Below are 24277 nucleotides of genomic sequence, written 5' to 3'. Positions count from 1 at the left end.
CCGGTACACTTCTGTCCGGGCAAGCGGCAAGATGCTCCCGGGCTTTCGGGAAGCCGCCATGGAGGGCAAGCCCGGGCATCCTCAGCATAGTTATCTCACGTCCGGGCCCGCAAGCCCGGCATAAGTTCGTCATAAACACATTAGGCTGAGATAGAAACGCGGCCGAGGGGACGGGTCACGTAACTGTCAAACGAAGCCCACCCGCCCATTGCTCGTCCCCAAGGCGGCAAAACTTACCAACACGACTCTCTCTCCAGTTGCCTCAGGACTGCGACTACAACTCCCAGGAGGCTGCGCGGCGTACGGAGCAGCGTCCTTCCCAGAATGCAGCACAGTGGCGTCCCCATCCCTCCTTCTCCTTTCTCCGCTCCTCCTACTTTTCTACACGTCGTCACCCGGGAGGGCAGGAGGTAGGTTGCGGGAGGGCACTCCGAGCCTCGGCGTGTCGCGTCAGACGTTGGGAGGAGGACGGGGCGGGGAGCTGGGGGAGAATGGGAGGACGAAGGGGAGGGGAGAGGGGAGGGGAGAGGAGGGTAAATAGTGGGCCAGGCAGGAAGATGGCGGCGGTAGCGGAGGTGTGAGTGGACCTGGGTCTCTGCAGCTAGATTTTCTTTTCCCCTCTTCCTCCCCTTTTCGTTTACCCCGAGGTTGGCATCGAGGGGGCTGAGTTCGGGTGGCAGCGCCGGGCAGAGCGCAGGGGTCACGGCGACGGCGACGACGGCGGCGGCGGCTGACGGCTGGAAGGGCAGGCTTCCTTCGCCACTCGTCCTCCTTCCCCGGTCCGCTCGGTGTCAGGCGCGGCGGCGGCGCGGCGGGCGCACTTCGTCCCGCCTCCACCTCCCTCCTGCTCCCGAGCGGGCACTCCTTCCTTCGCCATCCTCCGACGCTTCACCCCGGGGACTGGGCGCCTCCGCCGGCGCAGCTCAGGGAGCGGGGGCCGGTCTCCTGCTCGGCTGTCGCGCCTCCATGTCGGATAACCAGAGCTGGAACTCGTCGGGCTCGGAGGAGGATCCAGAGACGGAGTCCGGGCCGCCTGTGGAGCGCTGCGGGGTCCTCAGCAAGGTGAGCAACCCGCGGGGCCGAGGACCCCTTGCCCAGACTCACCTGCGGCGAGGCGAGCCGATGAGGGCATGGGGTGGGGCTGGGCGCGAGGCACAGACTCTGCCGGGGCGGGGGCTGCGGAATGTGCCGGGGTGTGGGCCCGAGTACTGCGGCACGAGTGCCCGGGCCAGGGTTGGGTGGGGGTGGGGGCAGAAGGGGAGTGTCTTCCTCGCCTGCTCTGGGGCTCGGCGGCCTGGGACCGGGAAAGACCTGTCCCAACCCCGGATCCTTTTTGGGAGCGGGATGCGCACCGTGACTTGGGACCCCGAGCGGCAGCTGTTCGGGTATAGCAATTTGGGTTGGGCAACAGCGGTACCCGAAGGACTGGGCATGGGAACCGTGCACCTCAGACCTCTCAAACGAGATTAGTCTGGAGATGCCAAGCAGAATAGGGTTGAGGGATTTCTGCAGACCCTGCTGTTGAGACAGAAGCCGGAGCAACTCGGCTTGGTGCTGAAATCTGAGGTGATAAACTATGCCAGGCTAGATGTAGTGAAAGATCTCAATGAGAGGAGGAGTTTTGTACTTTTCCCCTTACTCTTTACCCCAGTTCAGAGAAGAGCTATTGAATAGTCGGGTGATAGGTACAAGAAATATTCATTGTAACTTGAAACCTGTCAGAATGGAGACAGACCTTTAGTCCAGGAAGAAGACCATTATTTAATAGTAAAATATTCTTACAGTCAGTGGGCCAGAGTAAGGAAAAGACATCTTACTTTTACTAAATTTTTTTTTTTTTTTTTGGTACTAAATTTTTTAAAACTACTTTTCCAAAATTTTTGCAAAGCAGATAGTCATTTGTAGAGTTTGAAAGCTAATTAATTGAAATGGATGAAGCCCTTTTTAAGAGAGAAGGTGGGTGATCTTTTCTTTTGGTAGTACGTAGTTTGGGGTTTGTTGGGGTTTTTTTTCTTTTTCTTTTTTTTTTTTTTTTAACGTTTTTGCTATGAGAAGATCCACATTGTCTTTTTTACTTCCTTCTCTCTTCCTGTTAAACTTTTAGAAATGGCTGGAGCTAGCAGTTAACTTGGAGAGGGGGAGCAAGGTCCAGTCTCTCAACAGGCTGGTCATAAGATCCTAGATCATGTGCAGCCACTGGCTATTAAGAAATCACCCTGCTTCCAGTATACATACTTTGGCTAAGCATTGGGACGTTGTTTGTGGAATTGTTTCATACTGGCTTTTATATTGTCTTTAGAAGGCTGAGAAAGGACCTAAGAAAGGCATAAGTATGTCAGAACTAAGGCTTGCAAGTGTTAACTTTAATTTGCATACGGAAAAATTATGGTGTGTGTTGATACTGTGATCATTATTGGAATTTCAGTGAAAAGTTTTCAGTAAAGTGAAGCTCCCTAAGGTTTCTTTGGATTAAATGTATTGTGTAATTTAAGAATCTATATTGAACACGTTGTGCAATAAGTATACATTTCTCTTTGGAACTGTTATGAAATGGGCTCTTTGCTTCTCAGTGATTCAGGTAATTTCACCCCTTTTTTCTCATTAAATGAGAAGCAGACTTCCAAATTAGTATTGTGGAGTGTTAGGTATTTTACAAAACAAGCCGTACTTTTGAACTATTGATCATCACTTTTTGGGGGATAGGAGGATCGTAGTGATTGGTGGAGTCACCAGTGCTCTGAGTATGTACTATATATGAGTATCTGAGTATCACTTACGCAGAGCAGTGTAGTAAGTGTATACTTTATGACAAAAAAATGGAAGACTGTCTTCTTGATATCTAAGTGTATAGAAATGTAGTATTTGACCACTTCTTTGGTTCGTAAATAACTTCATTGTTGCTGCATACATAGAATCAACGTAGTTTTGGTGTTCTTGTTAACAGCTATGGAGGAAATTTCCCTGAAATTTAAAAATTTATGGTTACATATGTTTTCTTGGAAGCTTTTTAATCAATAATATTTTTTAATGAATGAATGCTTTTGAATTTAAAGTACATACGTATTTTCAGCCTTTGTATTCACCTGGTAATTTTAAACAAAATTAGAACTCAGCCTCTGTTCTTTTCCTTCTGCTTAGTAATGTAGTTAAGTCCAAATACTAATTTGTTTTGTCCCCCCACTCCTCCCCCCACCAAATGGAATGGTGGTGGAGGAGTAAACTTGTACACCAGCCCAAAGGTTTTTTTTTATATAAATATATTTTCTACAGACTTGCTTCTTAGGCACATAAGTTCCAAAAATACTGGATAGACAATAATTCTAGGTGGTTATAACAAATATCAAGATAGATTGTGGATGGGGAAACATTCATGCCTTAGTAGGACTTGAGAGCAACTAAGCCTTGGTCAGTCTCATCCAATTCCTTCTGAATTCTCTCCATCCTTTTTATCTTATCTTTACCTTAACGTTTTTTCCACATACCTAACTGTTGGCTGAAATTCTGTCCATGTGTAGAGTCCATCTCAACTATTCTTTTCATAAAGACTTTTCTTATTTCACCAACCATCCCAGAGCTCCTTCCCTTGAATTTCTATAGCGTTTTATTAGTAACTTGCTTCTGACTCTTATTCTAAATGTATTTTTTTTCCTCTTGAATTTATGCTTGCTGGACTATTGGAGGCAGGAATGTTTGCTTCTCCTGCAGTGTCTGCATATTGCCTTGTCTCTGCTAAATGGGGAAGAGCCAGGGAATGTTATGAGGGTAGAGAAAAGGCAAAAATCTGCCTTCTAGCTGTGAATAGGAGTTAACATTTTCTGCGTAAATCCTGAAGCTTATGTAATTATTGGGTCCTCGGTAAGAAAAAAATATGAAAATATGGACACATGATTTCTAGGGCCCCTTCTGTCACTTTGGAAGGTGTCTGTTCTTGTGAGCTTCCCTGAAGGTTTCTAAGCTTCATTAGCTATGCATAGCTCTGCCTCCAACTGAGAAAATACTGTGTGCTTGGCAGTGTTCTAAGTCTATTCTTGCTTAATGTTAAACAACTTTAAGAGGTAGAGTTTGAGAAACAAACAAACAAACAAACAGGTAAGTAACTTGGCCACAATCACAGTTAGTAGCTTTCTGACGGGCAGTAATTGGAAGCGAGGTAGGATTAAGGTATGCCAGTCTAAACGATTTGTATTACAGGCAGTTGGGAGTTGTTCATGTAAGTTTTGGAGCTGGAGGCTCAATGAGGTTAATATGTAAGATAAGTAAGCAAAATATGCCTAATAAGTAAGATTATGTAAGTTATGAAATAAAAAGCAGAAGATATCAGAGGAAACGTTATTAAGCCTTCTCAGGAATCCAGGAACCTGATAATTTGATTGGATTACTTGAAGATAAAGGAGTCAGATTTTAAGGGTTTAATAGGAAGGAAAGATGAATAGGAGTTGATAATGGGCTATAAAGATTAAGAAGGAACAGTCAGGTATTGAGTATCTCCTAGGAATATAGTAGGTGTATTCATGATTTTATTCACCCATTCAAATGACTGAGGAAAGAAACTGAAGTTCAGAAAAGTTAAATAATTTGTCAGAACTTTTCACACAGCTAGTAAAAGTAGTTGAGTCTCTCTGATGTTGTATCCACTGCTCTGTCCATACAGTACAGGAACGCTTAGCCAGGTTTGAGTCTGAAGGATTGTGGCAGTAGCAGTATAGCCAAGGAAATAGGAACAGAGGGGGATGTGCATCCTATGGGTGGAGGTAAATTTAGTTTTGTATGTAACCATCATTATTTCAAGTCGCTGTCTTAAGTGGTAGTAAATCGCAAGGAGTTAAAATGAGGAAATAGTGATTAGAGAGCCCTCAGGAAAGAATGAGTTAACTTGACAGCATGGGTCAGCTCTCAGGGAGGGGCTGTAATGATGGAGTTTAGAAGATATAAGAGCTGAACCACATCTCAAACCTGTGGAATTAGGAAATAGTAAAGAAAAGATTCCTCTGAGCCAATGCAGTATATTTTTAACAATCCATTTAGAGTTAGTTTTTGGCAGATAGTTTTTGAGTTAGCAGATAGTTTTTGGAATTGTCTGTGCTTAAAACCCCAGAGCATAAAAATATGCAATATCAACAATTGCCATAGAGGTTACATTTCTGCCTTTGCAAGTTTATTGATTGTAATCTTCACTGTGCAGCAGCGAAACTTTAGCAACACAGAAACCATTTGTAGGTACTGGAAACAGATAATCTAAGTATGTTTTTGAAAACCAGTTTTATGTTTGTATTTTACTCTTGAGTTTGAAAAATAGATCTTCAGAGAAACTTAGAAAATGAATTAACTATTCTATAATATTGAGTTCTGTGGAAGTAAAAATAAAGTTGATGTAGACTTTCTAAAGATTAATAATCTATTTTTACTTTAATGTAGTCGTAAACATCATACATTTTCATGTAGGAATAACTTACAACAAAAATAGAGTTTGGGCCATGATTGACTTCTACTTCTGTTGATTTAGAAGGCTTCATGCAGTACTTGGTGTAGGAGAATGACAGACTGTATAGCCAAGCTTACTTTTCTATTGAATATGTCAATTATGACAGGGACCAAAACAATTTAAGAGTTTTGAAGGTGGTGAGGAGGGGAGGATGAAAGCACAGAAAGAGTAAAGCAGAATTTTTAACTGAAATGTGCTTCAGTTTTATTCCTCAAATATTAGAAGAAAAATGTTATATTTTATTTATAATTTTGTAGAAATTACTGAAAATTATATACAATCTGGAAAATTTTAACTTTTCACTTTTTTTTTTTTTTTTTACTGTTTATAATTAAGTTAGGACTTCTCACAGTTTGGTTTTAAACTTAGATTGACTGCTGTTTCAGAAAGTTTGGATTTCTAAAAATGTAATTTTTTGTCTTTTTCTCCTCCAGTGGACAAACTACATTCATGGGTGGCAGGACCGTTGGGTAGTTTTGAAAAATAATACTCTGAGTTACTACAAATCTGAAGATGAGACAGAGTATGGCTGTAGAGGATCCATCTGTCTTAGCAAGGCTGTCATCACGGTAAGCTCCTATTCTCCTTCATTCAATAAATACTTACTGAGCATAAGTTATACACCACGAACCTATTCTAGGGGCTTGGGATATGTCTGTGAACAAAACAGATTAAGATCCTTGCTCTTGTGGAGTGTGCAGTCTAATATTTTTTTCCATAAAATTATTTTAGAGTGTATTACTACATACTGTTATTTTATATGGGCATGTAGTATTTATCTAGTTGGTTACAGCAAGCCATTAAACAAGGGCTTCAGAAAAAAAGATGTTAGATGGCTCCATATCTGATAGATGGGGACAGTTACTTGGTGAGTTATTGAAAAAGTTAAAGCAGGAAAATAAAAGATACATATCTTAACATTTAAAATTTTTGACTTAAAATATATAAATCTAAATTCACTTGCCAACTTTATGATGTAGAGCTAACAGTATGTCTTTGAATATGGAGTTGAGAGAAGTTGTTCTTATGTAAAGTATTATATCCATAATGCCTGATTTGCAATTTCCAGTTTTCATTCTCTAAAGTGGAATAAAAACTCAAAGATACTTTTGAAAAACCATAAATATAGGTTCCTCTTTTTGACTTTTAATGTTTTTCCCTAATATTTTACCTTCCCTAATTTTCACCTTTATTTAATTTAATACCTTTTAAAAGAATGACTAACCTTTGTTGAGTCATTCATCTTAGCTTGCATTCAATGTAGTTTACATAGAAACAGCTCTCTTTGCTCTTGTATTCCATAGATTTACATGATGTTTAAGTTATGTAAGAACTACAGCAAGTAAACTGGCATAAACAGGTTTAGGAACAACCAACTGACTTGTTAAACATGTAACTCAACTAGTGGGCCAGAAGTACCTGAATATACTAAAAATAGCATACTAGTTGAGAGTGGTCAGCATGTTGAGGCATATTTAATAAAGGGCAAAAAAAAAGGTATTGTCTAAGGCAGGTCAGTTAAATGGAGGTCAGTTAAGGAAGCTATTGTAGTTAAAATCTAAAAATGGATGTGTTAAAACAATCATAGATTTTACTGATACATTCAAAGAGAATTCATGTTACGTTAGAGTTTATATTGTTTATAAAGATAAATGATGTACTTTGGATATGTGTTGATATCTAAATATGACTTACATATGTTTATGTTACACATTTAAGTAAAACCATGTAGTATTTTTCCATCACTTTTTATACATTCTGCCCCTCTTATATATTCAGAGTTTGAAAATAAAAGCTTAGTTGGATATTGAGTTGGAAAAACTTATAGAGGGGTTGTTTGGAAATGTTCAGAATGAAACTACTACTCTCCATTCTTATGGACAACTTTAAAGAAGTAGTTTGAACATAAAGGCTCACTATTTATTTGGACTGGTATGTGGTACGTTATAATGTACTTTTGAAATTGTATCTATTGATAGTTAATATTTTGGGGTTTTATTTCTCTTGAGATAGATCACTATTCATGCTAGAGGAAAGAATCATGGATAGTAGTGTACTTTACAATTTTGAAATGTCTTCCCTTGGTTCTTCCCCTTCTTCCTTCTTTTGCATATTGTTGGATGCTTGTTAGTTACAGTGCTTGTTTGACTCTTTGAAAATAGTTTATATCTTTATTGTTTCCTAACTAGTAGTATTCCTAGAGTACCATGCTAGTTTAAATTTAGTTATCCTGTCTTGAATTATGGACTGTGGTAATAGTGCATGGCTTATTTGGGGAAAAGAAAAACTTTTAATAAATATTTACATTGCATCTGCTCAGGAAAAAACAATGTGTTAGTTCTTCGTAGATTTTTTGTTGTTGTTATTTTGGTATTTTTGTTATCTGTATTTGCTTATAGAACTTTTCATTGTGGTTCATAATCAAAGAAATGAGTAGGAAAGCAAGACAATTTGAAAACATTGAAGGGACCTAGTGGAAGTACTCACTGGGCTAAGTGGTAGTAGAGAAGGTAAAAAAAAAAATGAATGTAGCAGCAGAATCGGAGTGGTAGTTAGTCTTCGCTATAGTTTAACCAGGTGGTATGGAGAAACACAAGTATTTATATTCCTGAACTTCTTCAACTCTGTTCCTATTCTGTCGGTTCATAAGTGTATTTGAGTTAAATTTTTAAAATGTAATACTAACCTCTGTTAAATAGGTATCTTTTGCTTTTCTTAAATATGGGCTATTATATGTATCAATTCATCTCTGAAGGCAAAGAATAAATATGGTTGAATTTGTGCATGTGACATCCTTATGAAATTGATAGTATTCATATATGAGGAAATCTGGACTTGAAAAGTTATGACTTTACTGTAACCATTCATTAACATATTTATTATTTGTTGGTGAACCTAATGTTTGAGCCCACCTTTTCTGATAGAACCTAATTCATTGTTAAATTCACTATTATTTTAGCTTAACAAGTCATTCCTTATTCAAATCATGTTCTTTAGTAATGTGATAATAAATTGAGTGAAATACTTTTAAGGAACAAAGTATTTCCTGGGAGAATTTGTTACCTGGAAATAATTCTTAACGTGAAGGGATTGGGAATAAGTTAATGAGAGGAAAAATAGTACTCTGTCACTTTTTGGGAAGTCACCTATTTGTATGTTTAATAAATGTTTGTAGAAAGTTGAATTTCTCAATTATTATAGTTTAATAGTTATTTGCTTAAGACCCAGTCCCTGCTACAAAACTTGCCATGTAGTAGATGTTCAATATATGTTAGTTGATCAACCAAAAGCAATGTTTATGGAGTATTTAAACTGTTATTTATTTTTTAAGTTCTGTTTTTTGTTTTTGTTTTTTTTTTTTTGTGCTACGCGGGCCTCTCACTGTAGTGGCCTCTCCCGTTGCGGAGCACAGGCTCCAGACGCACAGGCTCAGCGGCCATGGCTCACGGGCCCAGCTGCTCCGCAGCACGTGGGATCTTCCCAGACCGGGGCACGAACCCGTGTCCCCTGCATTGGCAGGCGGACTCTCAACCACTGCGCCACCAGGGAAGCCCCCTAAGTTCTGTTTTTAAATAAAGTACACGTGGTAAAAAAATATCCATGGCATGAAGAGGTTTAAAAAGTAAATGCTTCTCTTTACTCTTAGTCCTGCACTCAAGACATAACGAAAGTCAAATTTTTGGTCTGTCCTTCCAGATACTATGTATGCCTATATAAGCATTTATTTGTTTATATCCTTCATTTTCATTTACACGGACAGCATCATACTAAATCTATCGTTCTGCACCTTGTTTTCTTTTAATATATCTTGGACATTTACTACATTTTGTTGAATATTGTGGATGTACCATGTCTTATTTATTTGCCTCTTCCCTGTTCTTGGAAATTTAGGTCATGTTTAAATTTGTTTTACTACAAACACTCTTGAAACAAGCATATGTAGTATTTAAAATTTTTTTTTTATAGTTACTGTCAAATGCCCTTTCAGAAGTACCACTTTTCATTCCCACAGATAGTACATGAGTGTCCCTATTTCCCCATACCCTCAAATATATATATATTTTTAATTTGGTTGCACTGGGTCTTAGTTGCGGCAGGTGGGCTCCTTAGTTGTGGCTCCAGGGCTTCTTAGTTGCTGCATGCGAACTCTTAGTTGCAGCATGCATGTGGGATCTAGTTCCCTGACCAGGGATCACACCCAGGCCCACTGCATTGGGAGTGTGGAATCTTATACACTGTGCCACCTGGGAAGTCCCTCCATACTCTCAAGTATTGAGGAAGTCAGGTTTTGGCAAATGTTAAAATATTTGGCAAAGTCTCATTATTTTAAGTTGCACTTTTTTATTCAAGAGGGTAACTTCATATGTTTATAATTCTTTTTTTCCTCTTCTCATCGCTTGTTCGTCTCTTTCTTAGTTATTGATTTGTAGCTCTTTATATCATGATATTTGGCAATTTGTCATATTTATTGCAAATGTGTCCCCCCAGGTTGTCATTGTCTATTTTTTCTTTCCTTATTTTATATTCTTTTTAAGCCTTAACAGAAATTAAAAATTTTTATGTGCTCTTATTGACTTTTTCCTTTATGGCTTCTGTATTTAGTTATGTTTAACTAAAACATAACTCAAAGATTATAACTCTATATAAATGTAGTTACATTTTCATCTACAATTTGAATTTGATTCCTGTGGGAGTTATTTTAGTATAAGAAGGAATGTGGGGCTTCCCTGGTAGCACAGTGGTTGAGAGACCGCCTGTCGATGCAGGGGACACCGGTTCGTGCCCCGGTCCAGGAAGATCCCATGTGCCACGGAGCGGCTAGGCCCGTGAGCCATGGCCGCTGAGCCTGCGCGTCCGGAGCCTGTGCTCCGCAACGGGAGAGGCCACAACAGTGAGAGGCCCGCATACCGCAAAAAAAAAAAAAAAGAAGTGATGTGGGAATTAAGCTTTTTAATTTTTTCCCAAATGGCTAACCATGTAGTCTAATACCATTAATTGAAAAATTCACCTTCTCCTCACTGATTTGAAATGTTACCTTTTTTGTATATCACATTACCATGTGTATTTGAGGTTGTTTCTGGACTCTCTTCTCTTCGGTTGGTTTGTCTATTACTTTTTGTACCATACATAAAATTATATTGCTAATACTTCATTAATCAGTTCTTTAAACTGCTAATGATCCTTTTGTGAAAATAAAAGAAGTGGTTTGTTTGTAGCTACTGAGATTAGAAGACGTTTCAGGAATTAGGTAGGTAGAGATTTTTGGTAAAATGGAAATAGTAATGTCTTTAGAATTGGTTTGCCTAAGCTCTATCTATAGTCCCAAGTCTTACCTTAGATATCTGACTTTGTATACCTACTATCTTATAAAACTTCTTTAATTACCAAATGAATGGGATTCGTATTATTCTTATTATAGGTTGGATATAGTAAAATTTATTCATCAATTTAGTGTTTCAATATTCTCAGATGGAAAACTGAAAGGTAATGAAAATGTTTACTGCTACATTGAAAAAAATTTTAAGCCAAGTAGGTCTTAAGTAGGTAGGGGTTAGAAGGGAGGAAATTTAAAGATCCTGGCACAATTAAAGAAGCCAACAGAGATGTAAAAGAAAGGGAAGGGGGTTCCCCTGGTGGCGCAATGGATAAGAGTCTGCCTGCCAATGCAGGGGACACGGGTTTGATCCCTGGTCTGGAAAGATCCCACATGCCGCGGAGCAACTAAGCCCTGTGCACCGCAACTACTGAGCCTGTGCTCTAGAGCCCACGAGCCACAACTACTGAAGCCCGCATGCCTAGAGCCCTTGCTCCGCAACAAGAGAAGCCCGCGCTGAAACGAAGAGTAGCCCCCCGCTTGCTGCAACTAGAGAAAGCCCACGTGCAGCAACAGAGACCCAACGCAGCCAAAAATAAATAAATAAAATTTAAATTAAAATTAAAAAAGAAAGGGAAGGAAATGTTCAAAATTGAAAAGGATCATTAAAAAAATTTTTAAGTGCCAAATAAAGAGTAGTCAGATGTAAACAGTTTTTTTTTTATTTGCGGTATGCGGGCCTCTCACTGTAGTGGCCTCTCCCATTGCGGAGCACAGGTTCCGGATGCGCAGGCTCAGCGGCCATGGCTCACGGGCCTAGCCGCTCCGCGGCACGTGGGATCTTCCCGGACCGGGGCATGAACCCGTGTCCCCTGCAATGGCAGGCGGACTCTCAACCACAGCGCCACCAGGGAAGCCCTAAACAGTTTTTGAGTAAACTATTTGTCAGTAAAACTGGAAGAAAAAAATTTTTTTAATGTTTAAAGTTTTCAAATGTGGGATTTTAAAGTAAAAAATTGTGATTTAAATTGATGTTCAGCAAATTGGATCTCACCAAAGATGAGTAGGGCCATAACTAATCATCATACGAGGAACTCCAGATTAGTAAGAAGTCCAAGAAGTTCACTTTTTATCAAACGTGCAATTTTGCTCTATTGGACTGTGTTAGTAAGAACCAAAGGAAAGACAGGAAGGTATATCAACCAGTAAAAGCATTAGATAGATACTAGTTGATAATCCTCTTCATTTGAGGAGCATTTGCCAGTGAATTTCTAAAGAAATTAGAACCTTATACTACTAAGATTTATGCCTTTAGAAACTAATATTATCTGTTCAGCAATTCATTTGGAAATAATTATTTTCCATCTTTAGGTAACTGGAATGTAACTCGAATAATGTAACTCAAATAATTAGATATAGTGGGAAATATTTAAAATATTTGGTGAGAGGTTTTGGAAGAGGAAAAATATAAAGAAAGATACCAGTTGAAATGTAGAGCCAAGAATGTTGAAATAGCTTATCCAAAATTATGTAATTACAAAATGTGTTAGTTTTTTAGGGTTGCCATAACAAAGGACCGCAAACTGGCTGTCTTTTTTTTTTTTTAATTGAAGTATAGTTGACTTACAGTGTTTCAGGTGTATGGCAAAGTGATTCAGATATATGTGTGTATGTATATAATACATATATTATATGTATATACGTATAATATATATACGGATTCTTTTCCATTGTAGGTTATTATAAGATACTGAATCTAGTTCCCTGATTTATACAGCAGGTGCTTGTTGTTTATTTTATATACAGTAGTTTGTATCTGCTAATCCCAAACCCCTAATTTATCCCTCCCCCACCCCCTTTCCCATTTGGTAACTATAAGTTTGCTTTCTGTGTCTGTGAGTTTATTTCTGTTCCGTAAATAAGCTCATTTGTATCATTTTTTAAGATTCCACATATAAGTGGTATCATATATTTGTCTTTCTCTGTCTGATTTACTTCACTTAATAATCTCTAGGTCCATCCATGTTGCTGCAAATGGCAGTATTTCATTCTTTTTTATTATGGCTGAGTAATATTCATATTTTATACACACACACACACACACACACACACACCCCACATCTTCATTATCCATTCATCTGTCAGTGGATATTTAGGTTGCTTCCATGTCTTGGCTGTCGTAGATAGTGCTGCAGTGAACATTGAGGTGCATGTATCTTTTCAAATTATCATTTTCTCTGGATATATGCCCAGGAGTGGGATTGCTGGATCATGTGGCAACTCTATTTTTAATTTTTTAAGGAACCTACATCCATCCTGTTTTCCATGGTGCCTACAGCAATTTACATTCCCACCAACAGTGTAGGAGGGTCCCCTTTTCTCCATACCCTCTCCAGCATTTGTTATTTGTGGACTTTTTAATGATGGCCATTTTGACTGGTATGAGGTGATATCTCATTGTAGTTTTGATTTGTATTTCTCTAATAATTAATGATGTTGACCATCATTTCATATGCCTCTTGGCCATGTGTATGTCTTCTTTGGAAAAATGTCTATTTAGGTCTTCTGCCCATTTTTAATTGGTTTGTTTGGTTTTTTGATATTGAGCTGTATAAGTTGTTTGCATATTTTGGAAATCAAGCCCTTGTTGGTCACATCATTTGCAAATATTTTCTCCTGTTCCGTAGGTTGTCTTTTTCTTTTATGATTTCCTCTGCTGTGTAAATGCTTTTAAGTTTAATTAGGGCCCATTTGTTTATTTTAGCTTTTGTTTCCATTACTCTAGGAGGCAGATCCAAAAAGATATTGCTGTGATTTATGTCAAAGAGTGTTCTGCCTATGTTTTCCTCTAGGAGTTTTATAGTATCTGGTCTTACATTTAGGTCTTTAATCCATTTTGAGTTTATTTTTGTATATGGTGTAGAAAATGTTCTAATTTCATTGTTTTTACATGTAGCTGTCCAGTTTTCCCTGCACCACGTATTGAAGAGACTGTCTTTTCTCCATTGTATATCTGTGCCTCCTTTGTCGTAGGTTAATTGACCATAAGTGCACGGGTTTATTTCTGGACTTTCTGTCCTTTTCCATTGATCTATATGTCTGTTTTTGTGCCAGTACCATGCTGTTTTGATGACTGTGGCTTTGTAGTATAGTCTGAAGTTAGGGAGTGTCGTTCCTCCAGCTCCGTTCTTCTTTTTCAAGATTGTTTTGGCTATTCAGGGTCTCGTGTTTCCATACAAATTTTAAGTTTTTTGTTCTAGTTCTGTGAAAAATGCCATTGGTAATTTGATAGGGGTTGCATCGAATCTGTAGATTGCCTTGGGTAGTATGGTCATTTTAACAATATTGATTCTTCCAATCCAAGAACATGGTATATCTTTCCATCTGTTTGTGTCATCTTCAGTTTCTTCATCAGTATCTTATAGTTTTTCAGAGTACAGGTCTTTTGCCTCCTTAGGTAAGTTTATTCCTAGGTATTTTATTCTTTTTGACATGATGGTAAATGGGATTATTTCCTTAATTTCTCTTTCTGATAGTTCGTTGTTAGTGTGTAGAAATGCAACAGATTCTCTGGTAATTTTGTATCCCCCAACTTTACTGAATTAAATAACAGAAATTTATTGTCTCACAGTTCTGGAGGCTGGAAGTCTGGATAAAGGTGTTGTCAGGGTTGGTTCCTTCTGTTGCTTTTGATGGTGTGCTGACAATCTTTGGCATTCCTTGGCTTATATATGCGTCATCCCAATCTCTTCATTCATGTTTACATGGCATCCTCCCTGTGCATGTAACTGTGTCCAGATTTCCCCTTTTTATAAGAACACCAAGTTAGATTAGGGGCCTATTCCACTCCAGTGTGATCTCATCCTAACTAATTACATCTCCAGTTACCCTATTTTCAAATAAATTCACATTCTGACATACTTCAGATGAGGGCTTCAACATACAGATTTGGGGGTATGCAATGTAACCCATAACCCATGAAAGTATCAGCGTTAAGACTAGAACTCAAGTCTCCCAATTCCCACCTGGTGTTATTTTATTTTATTTTATTTTTTGTGGTACGCGGGCCTCTCACTGCCGTGGCCTCTCCCGTTGCGGAGCAAAGGCTCCAGACGCGCAGGCCCAGCAGCCACGGCTCATGGGCCCAGCCGCTCCACGGCATGTGGGATCCTCCCGGAACGGGGCACGAACCCGCGTCCCCTGCATCAGCAGGCGGAGTCCCAACCACTGCGCCACCTGGGAAGCCCACCTGGTGTTATTTTATTGTACGTCAATGAGCATAGGAAAAATGCATATACAATGCATTTTATGTTGTGTAAGACTTGCGGGAACATGACTGTTAAATATTTATAAAGCAACTCTTTAAAATTTGTTTTGAACAAAACATCTTATTAAGATAAAAAGGGTTTTTTTTTCCTTTTAATCCTAAGAAGCTCTGTTTGAGATATATGCTTCTTACTTACATGTAAATTTTATCAATTTTTTTCTAAATAAAAAAAGTGAAAAGAAATTTGTGATTTATTATTACTGTCTTCTGTTAAATCTCTAATAAATATAGTTTGTATTTTAGCATTCAAGTTTCCTTAAAGCAAGGAATACACAAAATTTTCTACATTTGCCTGCTTGAAATAGTTAGCAAGAAGCTTGTTTTCTTAGTTTCCCTGAAGATCTTTTAAGCTTCACATATACCAGTTTTTACTTAGTATTTTTTTAATTAAAGTACAGTTGATTTACAATATTATATTACTTGCAGGTATACAGCATAGTGATTCAGTAGTTTTACAGTTTATACTCCATTAAAAGTTATTATAAGATAATGGCTATAATTCCTGTGCTATACATACTTAGTATTTTATCTTAATTTCCAAAGTGCTTAAAATATCGTTCATGGGCTCTGAAGTTAAACCTGGATTTAGATCTTGGCTCTGCTTCTTATGGCTAAAGGTACCTTTGAACAGATAACTAAAGTGGTTAAAGATGGGTGCATAAGATCTAAGGGTGGAATGATTATGTGCATTAAACAAAATAACAAAAGCACTTGTACTTTTGTTCTTGGCAACAAAAGAGGCACTCAGATTTCTTTAAGTTTATTTTGTGATATGTTTGTATTAGAAATAGAGCCTACAGTTTTAAAAGAACAAAGGAGAAGCTGGCAAAGCTTTTTATTAAAGGGAGAAAAAGATGCAAGTGACTTACTAAAGCCAGAATATGTGACATGTCATATTTGAACAGGTTCTCATGCATTTCCTGTAAGCAATTTCCTTCAGTGGAACCAAGTGGTTCTGTTTCACAACTTAAAAGAAATTATATGTATGTGTGTATAAAATATATAATATATAAATGGTTAACTGTTTATATGCTGTCTGCATGTTCCTGACAGATTGTTTTTTTCCCTTGTTCTACTATTTATTGTGTGTGGGTTTTTTTTTTAAGGCATATTGTACCTTTTAAAAAACCAGATTTATTTAGGCATAATTTACACTCAGTAAAATTCACCCTTTTTAAGTGTACAGTTACAGTTTTCACAAATGTATATAGTCATGTGATCACTACCACCATCAGATTATAGACAGTTTTCATCACCCCAGAAAATTCTCGCCTGCCCCTTTGTAATCGGTTACCTCCCCATCCCCAATCTCTGGCAACCACTGTTTTGATAGTTTTATCTTTTCCAGAATGTTATATAAATGGAATCATACAGTATGCAGCTCTTTGTGTCTGGCTTTTCATTTAGTGTAATGCTTTTGAGAGTCATCTGTGTTACATGTATCCCTAACTTACTCCTTTTTATTACCGAGTACTGTTCCACCATATATATGTACCAAAGTGCGTTTATCCATTCATCACCTGATAGATTTATGTTTCCAGTTTTGGGCTACCATGAGTAAGGCTGCTAAACATTCAAGTACAGGTCTTTGTGTAAATGTTTTATTTCTCTTGGGCAGATACCTAGGAATGGGATTGCTGGGTCCTATGGTAGGTGTATGTTTAACTTTATAAGAAACTGCCAGGGACTTCCCAGTGGTCCAGTGGTTAAGACTTCGCCTTCCAATGCAGGGGGTGTGGGTTTGATCCCTGGTCGGGAAACTAGATCCCACATGCCTTGAGGCCAAAAAACAAAACATAAAACAGAAGCAATATTGTAACAAATTCAATAAAGACTTTAAAAATTGTCCACATCAAAAAAAAAAAGAAATCTTTTTTTTTAAATTGGGGTATAATTGTTTTACAATGTTGTGTTAGTTTCTACTGTACAGTGAAGTAGAGTTCCCTGTGCTATGCAGCAGGTTCTTTTTTTTTTTAATAACAACTATTTATTTATTTAATTTTTGGCTGCGTTGGGTCTTGGTTGCTGTGTGTGGGTTTTCTCCAGTTGCAGTGAGCGGGGGCTACTCATCGTTGCAGTGTGTGGGCTTCAGTAGTTGTGGCACGTGGGCTCAGTAGTTGTAGCTTGTGGACTCTAGAGCGCAGCCTCAGTAGTTATGGCACACGGGCTTAGTTGCTCCATGTGGGATCTTCCCGGACCAGGGCTCGAACCTGCCTCCCCTGCATTGACAAATGGATTCTTAACCACTGCACCACGAGGGAAGTCCCTGTGTAGCAGGTTCTTCTTAGTTATCTTTTTTATACATATTAGTGTATACATGTCAATCCCAATCTCCCAATTTATCGCCCCCCCCGCCCCCCGCTTTCCCACCTTGGTGTCCATACATTTGTTCTCTACATCTGTGTCTCTATTTCCTTTTTTTTTTTTAAAAAAAAAAAGAAAGAAAGAAACTGCTAAACGGTTTTCCGAAGTGGCAGTACCATTTTGTATTTCTACCAACAGTGTATGAGAATTCCAGTTGCTCAACATTTTTGTCAGTACCTGTTTTTTGGGTGTTTTGTTTTGTTTTTTATCTTAACTATTCTAGTAGGTGTGTAGTGATATCTCATTGTGGTTTCAATGTGCATTTTTCTAATGACTAATGATGTTGTACATCTTTTCATTTGCTTTTTATTTATATCTCTTTGATGGTATGTCTGTTCAAATCTTTTGTTTCTTTTCATCTTCTTAATATTGAGTTATGAAAGTTCTTTATATATTCCAGATACCATAATTTCAGACATGTATTTGGCAAATATTTTCTGCCAACCTAACAGACTGATTTTTGTCACTGTAATTAGAAAATAAATTACATTTGAATATATATTTTGCTGAATTTTTGGGAACCTTTGAAGCTTATTTATTTCCCAGAGTAGTATCCAAAGATACCAGCACTATTATTAGTTCTTTTCTTAGGTTATTTGTATGGAGGCAACATTTCTCACAATTTTTTTAATTTTAATTTTTTAGTTTGGGTCTACAGTGGCACACTGCCATTTAATTAAAGTGACAAAGCTTTAGATTTAAAGTTACAAGCTGACAACTCATCAGGGAGTGATTTCACCAGGGAAGCTGGTATTACTGTTGAGTTTCTTCCTTGGAGTGAGTGCTGTGTAGGCTTGATCTCTGTCCTTTCTTCATCTAAGGAAGGAAACCATAGCTGATAAAAAGAATGAGATACGCTCTTAGTCCCCAAGTAGAGATATATGTTATGCAACAATTACTTCTTTTAAAAATATATGTTCTCACTAGTGAGGATTTATCACTTAAAAAAGAAAAAGATCATTTATAAATTGATTATAAGGAATCAAGAGACCAAGAAGTCATGACCAGTTGAAGCTCATCCAGAAATTAAGGTGGTCTCTAAAGTGATAATGTCTTGAGGGTGGGAGATCGGGTTGGGTAACAATTTTTGAAAACTTATGTATAAACCCAGTTTCATAAAGTGAGGTTTCCTCCTGTTATGAAAAACTTCAAGTGATTTCATTTGGCTTTTAAAAAATTAGGAAGTTCATCCAGGTAAAGATTCATCTACTCTATCTCCTTGCCCATAAAAAGAATAGTAAGTGGTAAAAAGTTTTTTAATCTGGGCTTCCCTGGTGGCGCAGTAGTTGAGAGTCCGCCTGCCGATGCAGGGGACACGGGTTCGTGCCCCGGTCCGGGAAGATCCCACATGCCATGGAGCGGCTGGGCCCGTGAGCCATGGCCGCTGAGCCTGCGCGTCCGGAGCCTGTGCTCCGCAACGGGAGAGGCCACAACAGTGAGAGGCCCGCGTACCGCAAAAAAAAAAAATTTTTAATCCCAAAAGGGAGAAAAGTGAGGAAACAATAGAAGACAGAATTTTAGAAGCTGGAAAACAGGGACCAGTACTAAGTGAGTTTGTAGATCTGAGAAATCCAACTCCTAAGCTATGAGTTGGGTATGCTGTGAACTAGATTTCCATCACAACTGTATAATACTTCAGCAGTACCAGATACCTCCTGAAATAAGAATTGGGAGTGGAAGTTGTAAATAAGGAAGATGAGTCAAATATCAGTTTAAGAAACAATCACATCCCCAGATTTTTCTCCCCCAACTGTGGGCAGTTGGGTGATTGACCCATCCCTAACCTGACAAAAGATGGTGTATTGTTCTTTTAGGGTGGATAAAATAGTGATCTCTGGACTGGAAAGTGGGGAAATAGGCACTAGAAAAAAATTGAAAGCAAGGAATAGAGGGTGATTAAGTATGCTGACTGAATACTGAAACCTCCCTCCATCCCATCCCACTCCTCTTCCCCACTTGGTTCCCAAAACACTAGCTAACAAACTTTCACTCTCAGGGCAGGAGGTTGCTGGAGTCTTTTCTAGAGAATCCAACCAGCTCAAGAGGAAAGACCTAATGAGAGCATTAGATCTTCCCCAACAAAGTAGACCAACTACATTATCCCACAGTGAAGCCCATCTTTGACTAAACGATCCATGGCCTTACAGCTTCCCATCAGTTTTTAGATCCCCCACTTTTGAAAATGAATAGTCAACAACTACCAGGCATGTGAGGAAAGTTTTCAGTATGAAAGAGATCAAGAGAGTAAATGCAATACTAGGCAACAAATTACTCAAATATTCCACAAAAATAAGAAAATTTGTTAGTATTCCCAAAGAGCTAAGAGTATTTGGAATCATTAAATCAAAAAGTATACTATTGGGACTTCCCTGGTGGTGCAGTTGTTAAGAATCTGCCTGCCAATGCAGGGGACATGGGTTCAATCCCTTGTCCAGGAAGATTCCATATGCCACAGAGCAGCTAAGCCGTGTGCCACAACTACTGAGCCTGCGCTTTAGAGCCCGCGAGCCACAACTACTGAGCCCATGTCCCACAACTACTGAAGCCCAGGCACCTAAAGCTCGAGCGCTGCAACAAGAGAAACCACTGCAGTGAGAAGCCCACGCACCGCAACAAAGAGTAGCTCCTGCTCGACGCAACTAGAGAAAGCCCATGTGCAGCAACAAAGACCCAATGCAACCAAAAAAAAAAATTTTTAAAGTATACTATAAAAAAGGAAGAAGAGTATATGCATCCTTTTGAATTATGGTTGCACCCTGATGTTCATTGCAGCACTATTTACAATAGCCAGGACATGGAAGCAGCCTAAATGTCCTTCACTAGAGGAATGGATAAAGAAGATGTGGTACATATATACAGTGGAATATTACTCAGCCATAAAAAGGAACAAAATAGTGACATTTACAGAGATGTGAATGGACCTAGAGACTGTCATACACAGTGAAGTCAGAAAGAGAAAAACAAATATCTGTATGTGGAACACATACCTGTATGTGGAATCAAGAAAAATGGTAGAGATGAGTTTATTTGCAAAGTAGAAATAGAGTCACAGATGTAGAGAACAAACTTATCTTACCGAGGGGACAAGGGGGGATGGGATGAATTGGGAGATTGGGATTGACATATATACACTACTATGTATAAAATAGATAACTAATGAGAACCTAGTGTATATAGAACAGGGAACTCTACTCAATGCTGTGTGGTGACCTAAATGGGAAGGAAGTCTAAAAAAGAGTGGATATATGTATACGTATGACTGATTTACTTTGCTGTACAGAAAGAAACTAACACGATGCTGTAAAGCAACTATACTTCAAAACTATACTTAAAAATTAATAATTAAAAAAAAAGAGTTAAGGTGTTCTCACAGATATAGAGAACAGACTTGTGCTTGCCTCCGAGGAGGTGGGTGGTGGAGGCATGGATTGAGAGTTTGGGATTAGCAGATGCAAACTATTATATAGAATGGATTAACAACCAGGTCCTACCATATAGCATAGGTAACTATATTCAGTATCCTGTAATAAACCATAATGGAAAAGAATATGAAAAAGAATATGTATACACACACACACACACACACACACACACATACATACATGTATAACTGAATCACTGCTGTACAGCAGGAATTAACAGATTGTAAATCAACTCTACTTCAATAGAATACATTTTTTAAAAGAGAAAGTATAAAAAAGAACTCTTAGAAATTATAAATATGGTCGCAGTGATGGAAAAAAATTGGAAGGGTCAGAAGTTAGAATTATAGACATTTCCCAAAAAAGTAGAAAAAAGAAAAAAAGATAGTGAATAGGAGAAAAGACAAAATTAAAGGAATCATCCAAGAGTTTTGAGATTTGAACAATGGGAGCTTCAGGAAGAGAGAACAGAGAAGAAAAGAATCATCAATGCAAGAATGCAAGAAAAATTTATGGAAATAGAGGACATGAGTTTTCATACTGATAGGGCCAAGGAGGGGCCAACATAACAGATGGAAAAAAAAAAATCATAAAAGAAACATTTTGAGGTGAGTCAGACCACTGAGAAGAAAGAAGATCCTGAATGCTTCAGAGGGAAAAAAAACAGATCACAGCAAAGGATAAGGATTCAAAGTAACTGTGGACTTCTCAAGAACAACCCTGGAAGCTAAAATGCAATAGGCCATGCCTTCCTTCTTCTGAAGAAATATTTTCGACCCTGAATTCTGTATCCAGCCAAACCACTAAGGAAGTATAAGGGCAGATAAAAGCATTTTAAAATATGAAGGTCTTAAAAAATTTACTTCTTGTGGTTTTTTTAAAATGTTTTATTTTAGAGATACATAATTAGATCTCTAAAGATGGAGCGATATGTTTTGAATTTGCTTCAGAATAATGCATTTAGTGAAGTGTGAATTTGTGAGGGTATAGTGGAAACAAGAATGACTACGCGTTAATAACTGTTGAAGCTGAATAGTGGTATGTGGGGGTCGTTCTTTATTTTTGCGTATGTTTGAAAATTTTCATAATAAGTAAGAAACACACATTTTACATTCTTCTGGAAAATATGCCATTTCAAAACAAGGAAGTATTAAATAAGAGGAACACAGGCAGAGGATGTTGTCCTCAAAGTGTGATATCCAGGCCAGTAGCATCAGTATCAGCTGTGGACTTGTTAGAAATACAAATTCTCAGGCCCCACCTCAGACCTAATGAATAAGCTCTGGTTATGAGGTCCAGCATTCTGTTGTAACAGACCCTCCAGGTGATTCTGATGCGTGCTAAAGTTTAGAACCACTCTCCTAAAGCAAGAAGACTAGCTGTGCTCAAGAAGAGAATAGACATGACTGGTGGTTTATTCCATCTAATTTTCTTAAGTGCTTCTTCACTGGACTTTGATAGTTGATGTTACATTTAGATCAATCAAGTGTTTATATATAAGGGCAGAGAAATTGCTATTCGTTGTGCTGTTATTGCTAGCAATCTGAATGTGTGTAAAAGGTTCAGACTTTGGGAAACTGTTAAGGTTGGCGATTGTCTCAGAAATGGAATAGTTAGTTACAAGAAGAGATGAACATCCTCTACACCAACCTGGCTGTTTGTCTAACTGGCACCTTGACATTCTCTGCTAACATTGCCCATTGAATTCTGTGTTTACCTAGAATAAAATGTCTTTTTCCTCCTCCATTATCAAACACCTGTCTTTCCTCTGGGCTCAGTCTAAACCACAACTTTTCAAAGAACCGCTCCTTGTCTTTTTGTCTTAACTATAAGATTTTTAGAAAAGTAACATAGACTGAGTGGCAGTTATGTGGTAAGCATTGTGCTAGGTATTTTGCACGTCAACTCCTTTGGTAGTCATAATACTCTCCTTATACATAACCAAATAAATATTACCTTATATTGTATATTTAACCTTTTCATATATGTGCTTTTATCTTGTTTTGTGCCTTTGATTCTTATAGGAGAAATAGTAATTGCCCACTCTTGTTTCAAGGTGGAAGGATTTCCATTATCCCAGTGGTTCCCAAACATTAAGTGTTCATCTAGAATCATCTAGAAGGCTTGTTAAAAACAGATTCCTGGGCTTCCCTGGTGGCGTAGTGGTTGAGAGACTGCCTGCCGATGCAGGGGACACGGGTTCGTGCCTCGGCCTCGTACCGCAAAAAAACCCAAAAAACCAAAAAAACAGATTCCCGTTGTATTTGCAAGTTCTATGAAAAAGTAAATTTGTTTTGGAAGAGACATGAATATTTTCAAGTTATTAAGTTGTTATTACTATTCAGAAGACTTGGAAAGAATCAGTTTTCAGAGCTAAGTTAAGGTCATTAAAATGTACTTTGATCGTGAAGCAGTCACAATCAAATAAATTGTGGTAAAGTTTTGTAACATACCAGTAGTGTTATCATTACAAACATATAGTGTATTTGGGACTCTGCCATCACATTATTTTGAGCAGAAGTTTCTTTATGGGATTATGATTTCTAGTGTCTAGCATAATACCTTTATAAAAAGCCTGTCAGTTGAATAAGAGCAAATGTTTGTATTTCTGTTATGGATTTGATTTTCATAAACTGTTAGATGTTATTCAGAATTATTGAAGAAGATGACTGGAGCTAAATAAAGTTATTTTTGGCCAAGATATATTTTAGGTAGAGTGCAATATATCAAAAGATGTTTGTTTATATTAATTTACTTACTATGAAATAGTATAGTTTTATCATAATAGGAAATGTGCATGGATGCAAAAGTTTGCTTTTTATGATTCTTGGGACAGGTTCTTTTTTTAGTTATAGACCATTACCAATAAAATTCCATTACAAGTCCACAAGGGATTTGCAAACATGGTGGGAAAGGATTGCAACTTTATTTTCACTAACTTTTAAGTGAAATTTAGCATTTTCTTTAATTATTAATGTAGACAAAAATCACAGTAATATTGCCAGTATCTGACTTTTTTACCAACAGAAATTACACATAATGTCACATGGCATTACCTGTATTGCAGATATCTCAAAATATCACTATCACTACCTATCACTAGATATTAATTTAAATATAATGTGAGTCACAAATGCAAGCCACATGTGTAATTAAAAACTTTCTAGTAGCCACGTTAAGAATGATTAATTTATTATATTTTATTTAACTTTATATATCCAAAATATTATCATCCTAATTTATAGTCATAAAAATTATTACTGAGATGTTTTGTTTTATGCCAAGTCTTCAAAATCCAGTGTGTATTCTCACTTACAGCACATCTCAGTTCAAATTCGTCACACATGGCTAATGACTACTGTATTGGA

The 24277-nt window shown here is 37.9% G+C and overlaps 1 protein-coding gene across 4 annotated transcripts in view; it reads left to right on the top strand.

The window, feature by feature from the left end:
• Positions 1-324: 324 nt before the first annotated feature.
• Positions 325-24277, top strand: part of CERT1 (ceramide transporter 1) — a 125670-nt gene continuing 101717 nt past the window's right edge. For 2 of the 4 annotated variants that reach the window (XM_065873447.1, XM_065873446.1), the window contains exons 1-2: positions 549-1062; positions 5917-6051. In XM_065873447.1, the coding sequence (XP_065729519.1) occupies positions 967-1062; positions 5917-6051 (231 nt within the window). In that variant the 5' untranslated portion in view covers positions 549-966. Of the gene's footprint in view, positions 411-548; positions 1063-5916; positions 6052-24277 lie in introns of those variants that run through there. The other 2 variants (XM_065873445.1, XM_065873448.1) reach the window with 2 other exon arrangements.

This window comes from Phocoena phocoena, chromosome 3, assembly GCF_963924675.1.
Source record: "Phocoena phocoena chromosome 3, mPhoPho1.1, whole genome shotgun sequence".
Taxonomy (NCBI): Eukaryota; Metazoa; Chordata; class Mammalia; order Artiodactyla; family Phocoenidae; genus Phocoena; species Phocoena phocoena.
This window is presented reverse-complemented; position numbering and strand designations above follow the sequence as displayed.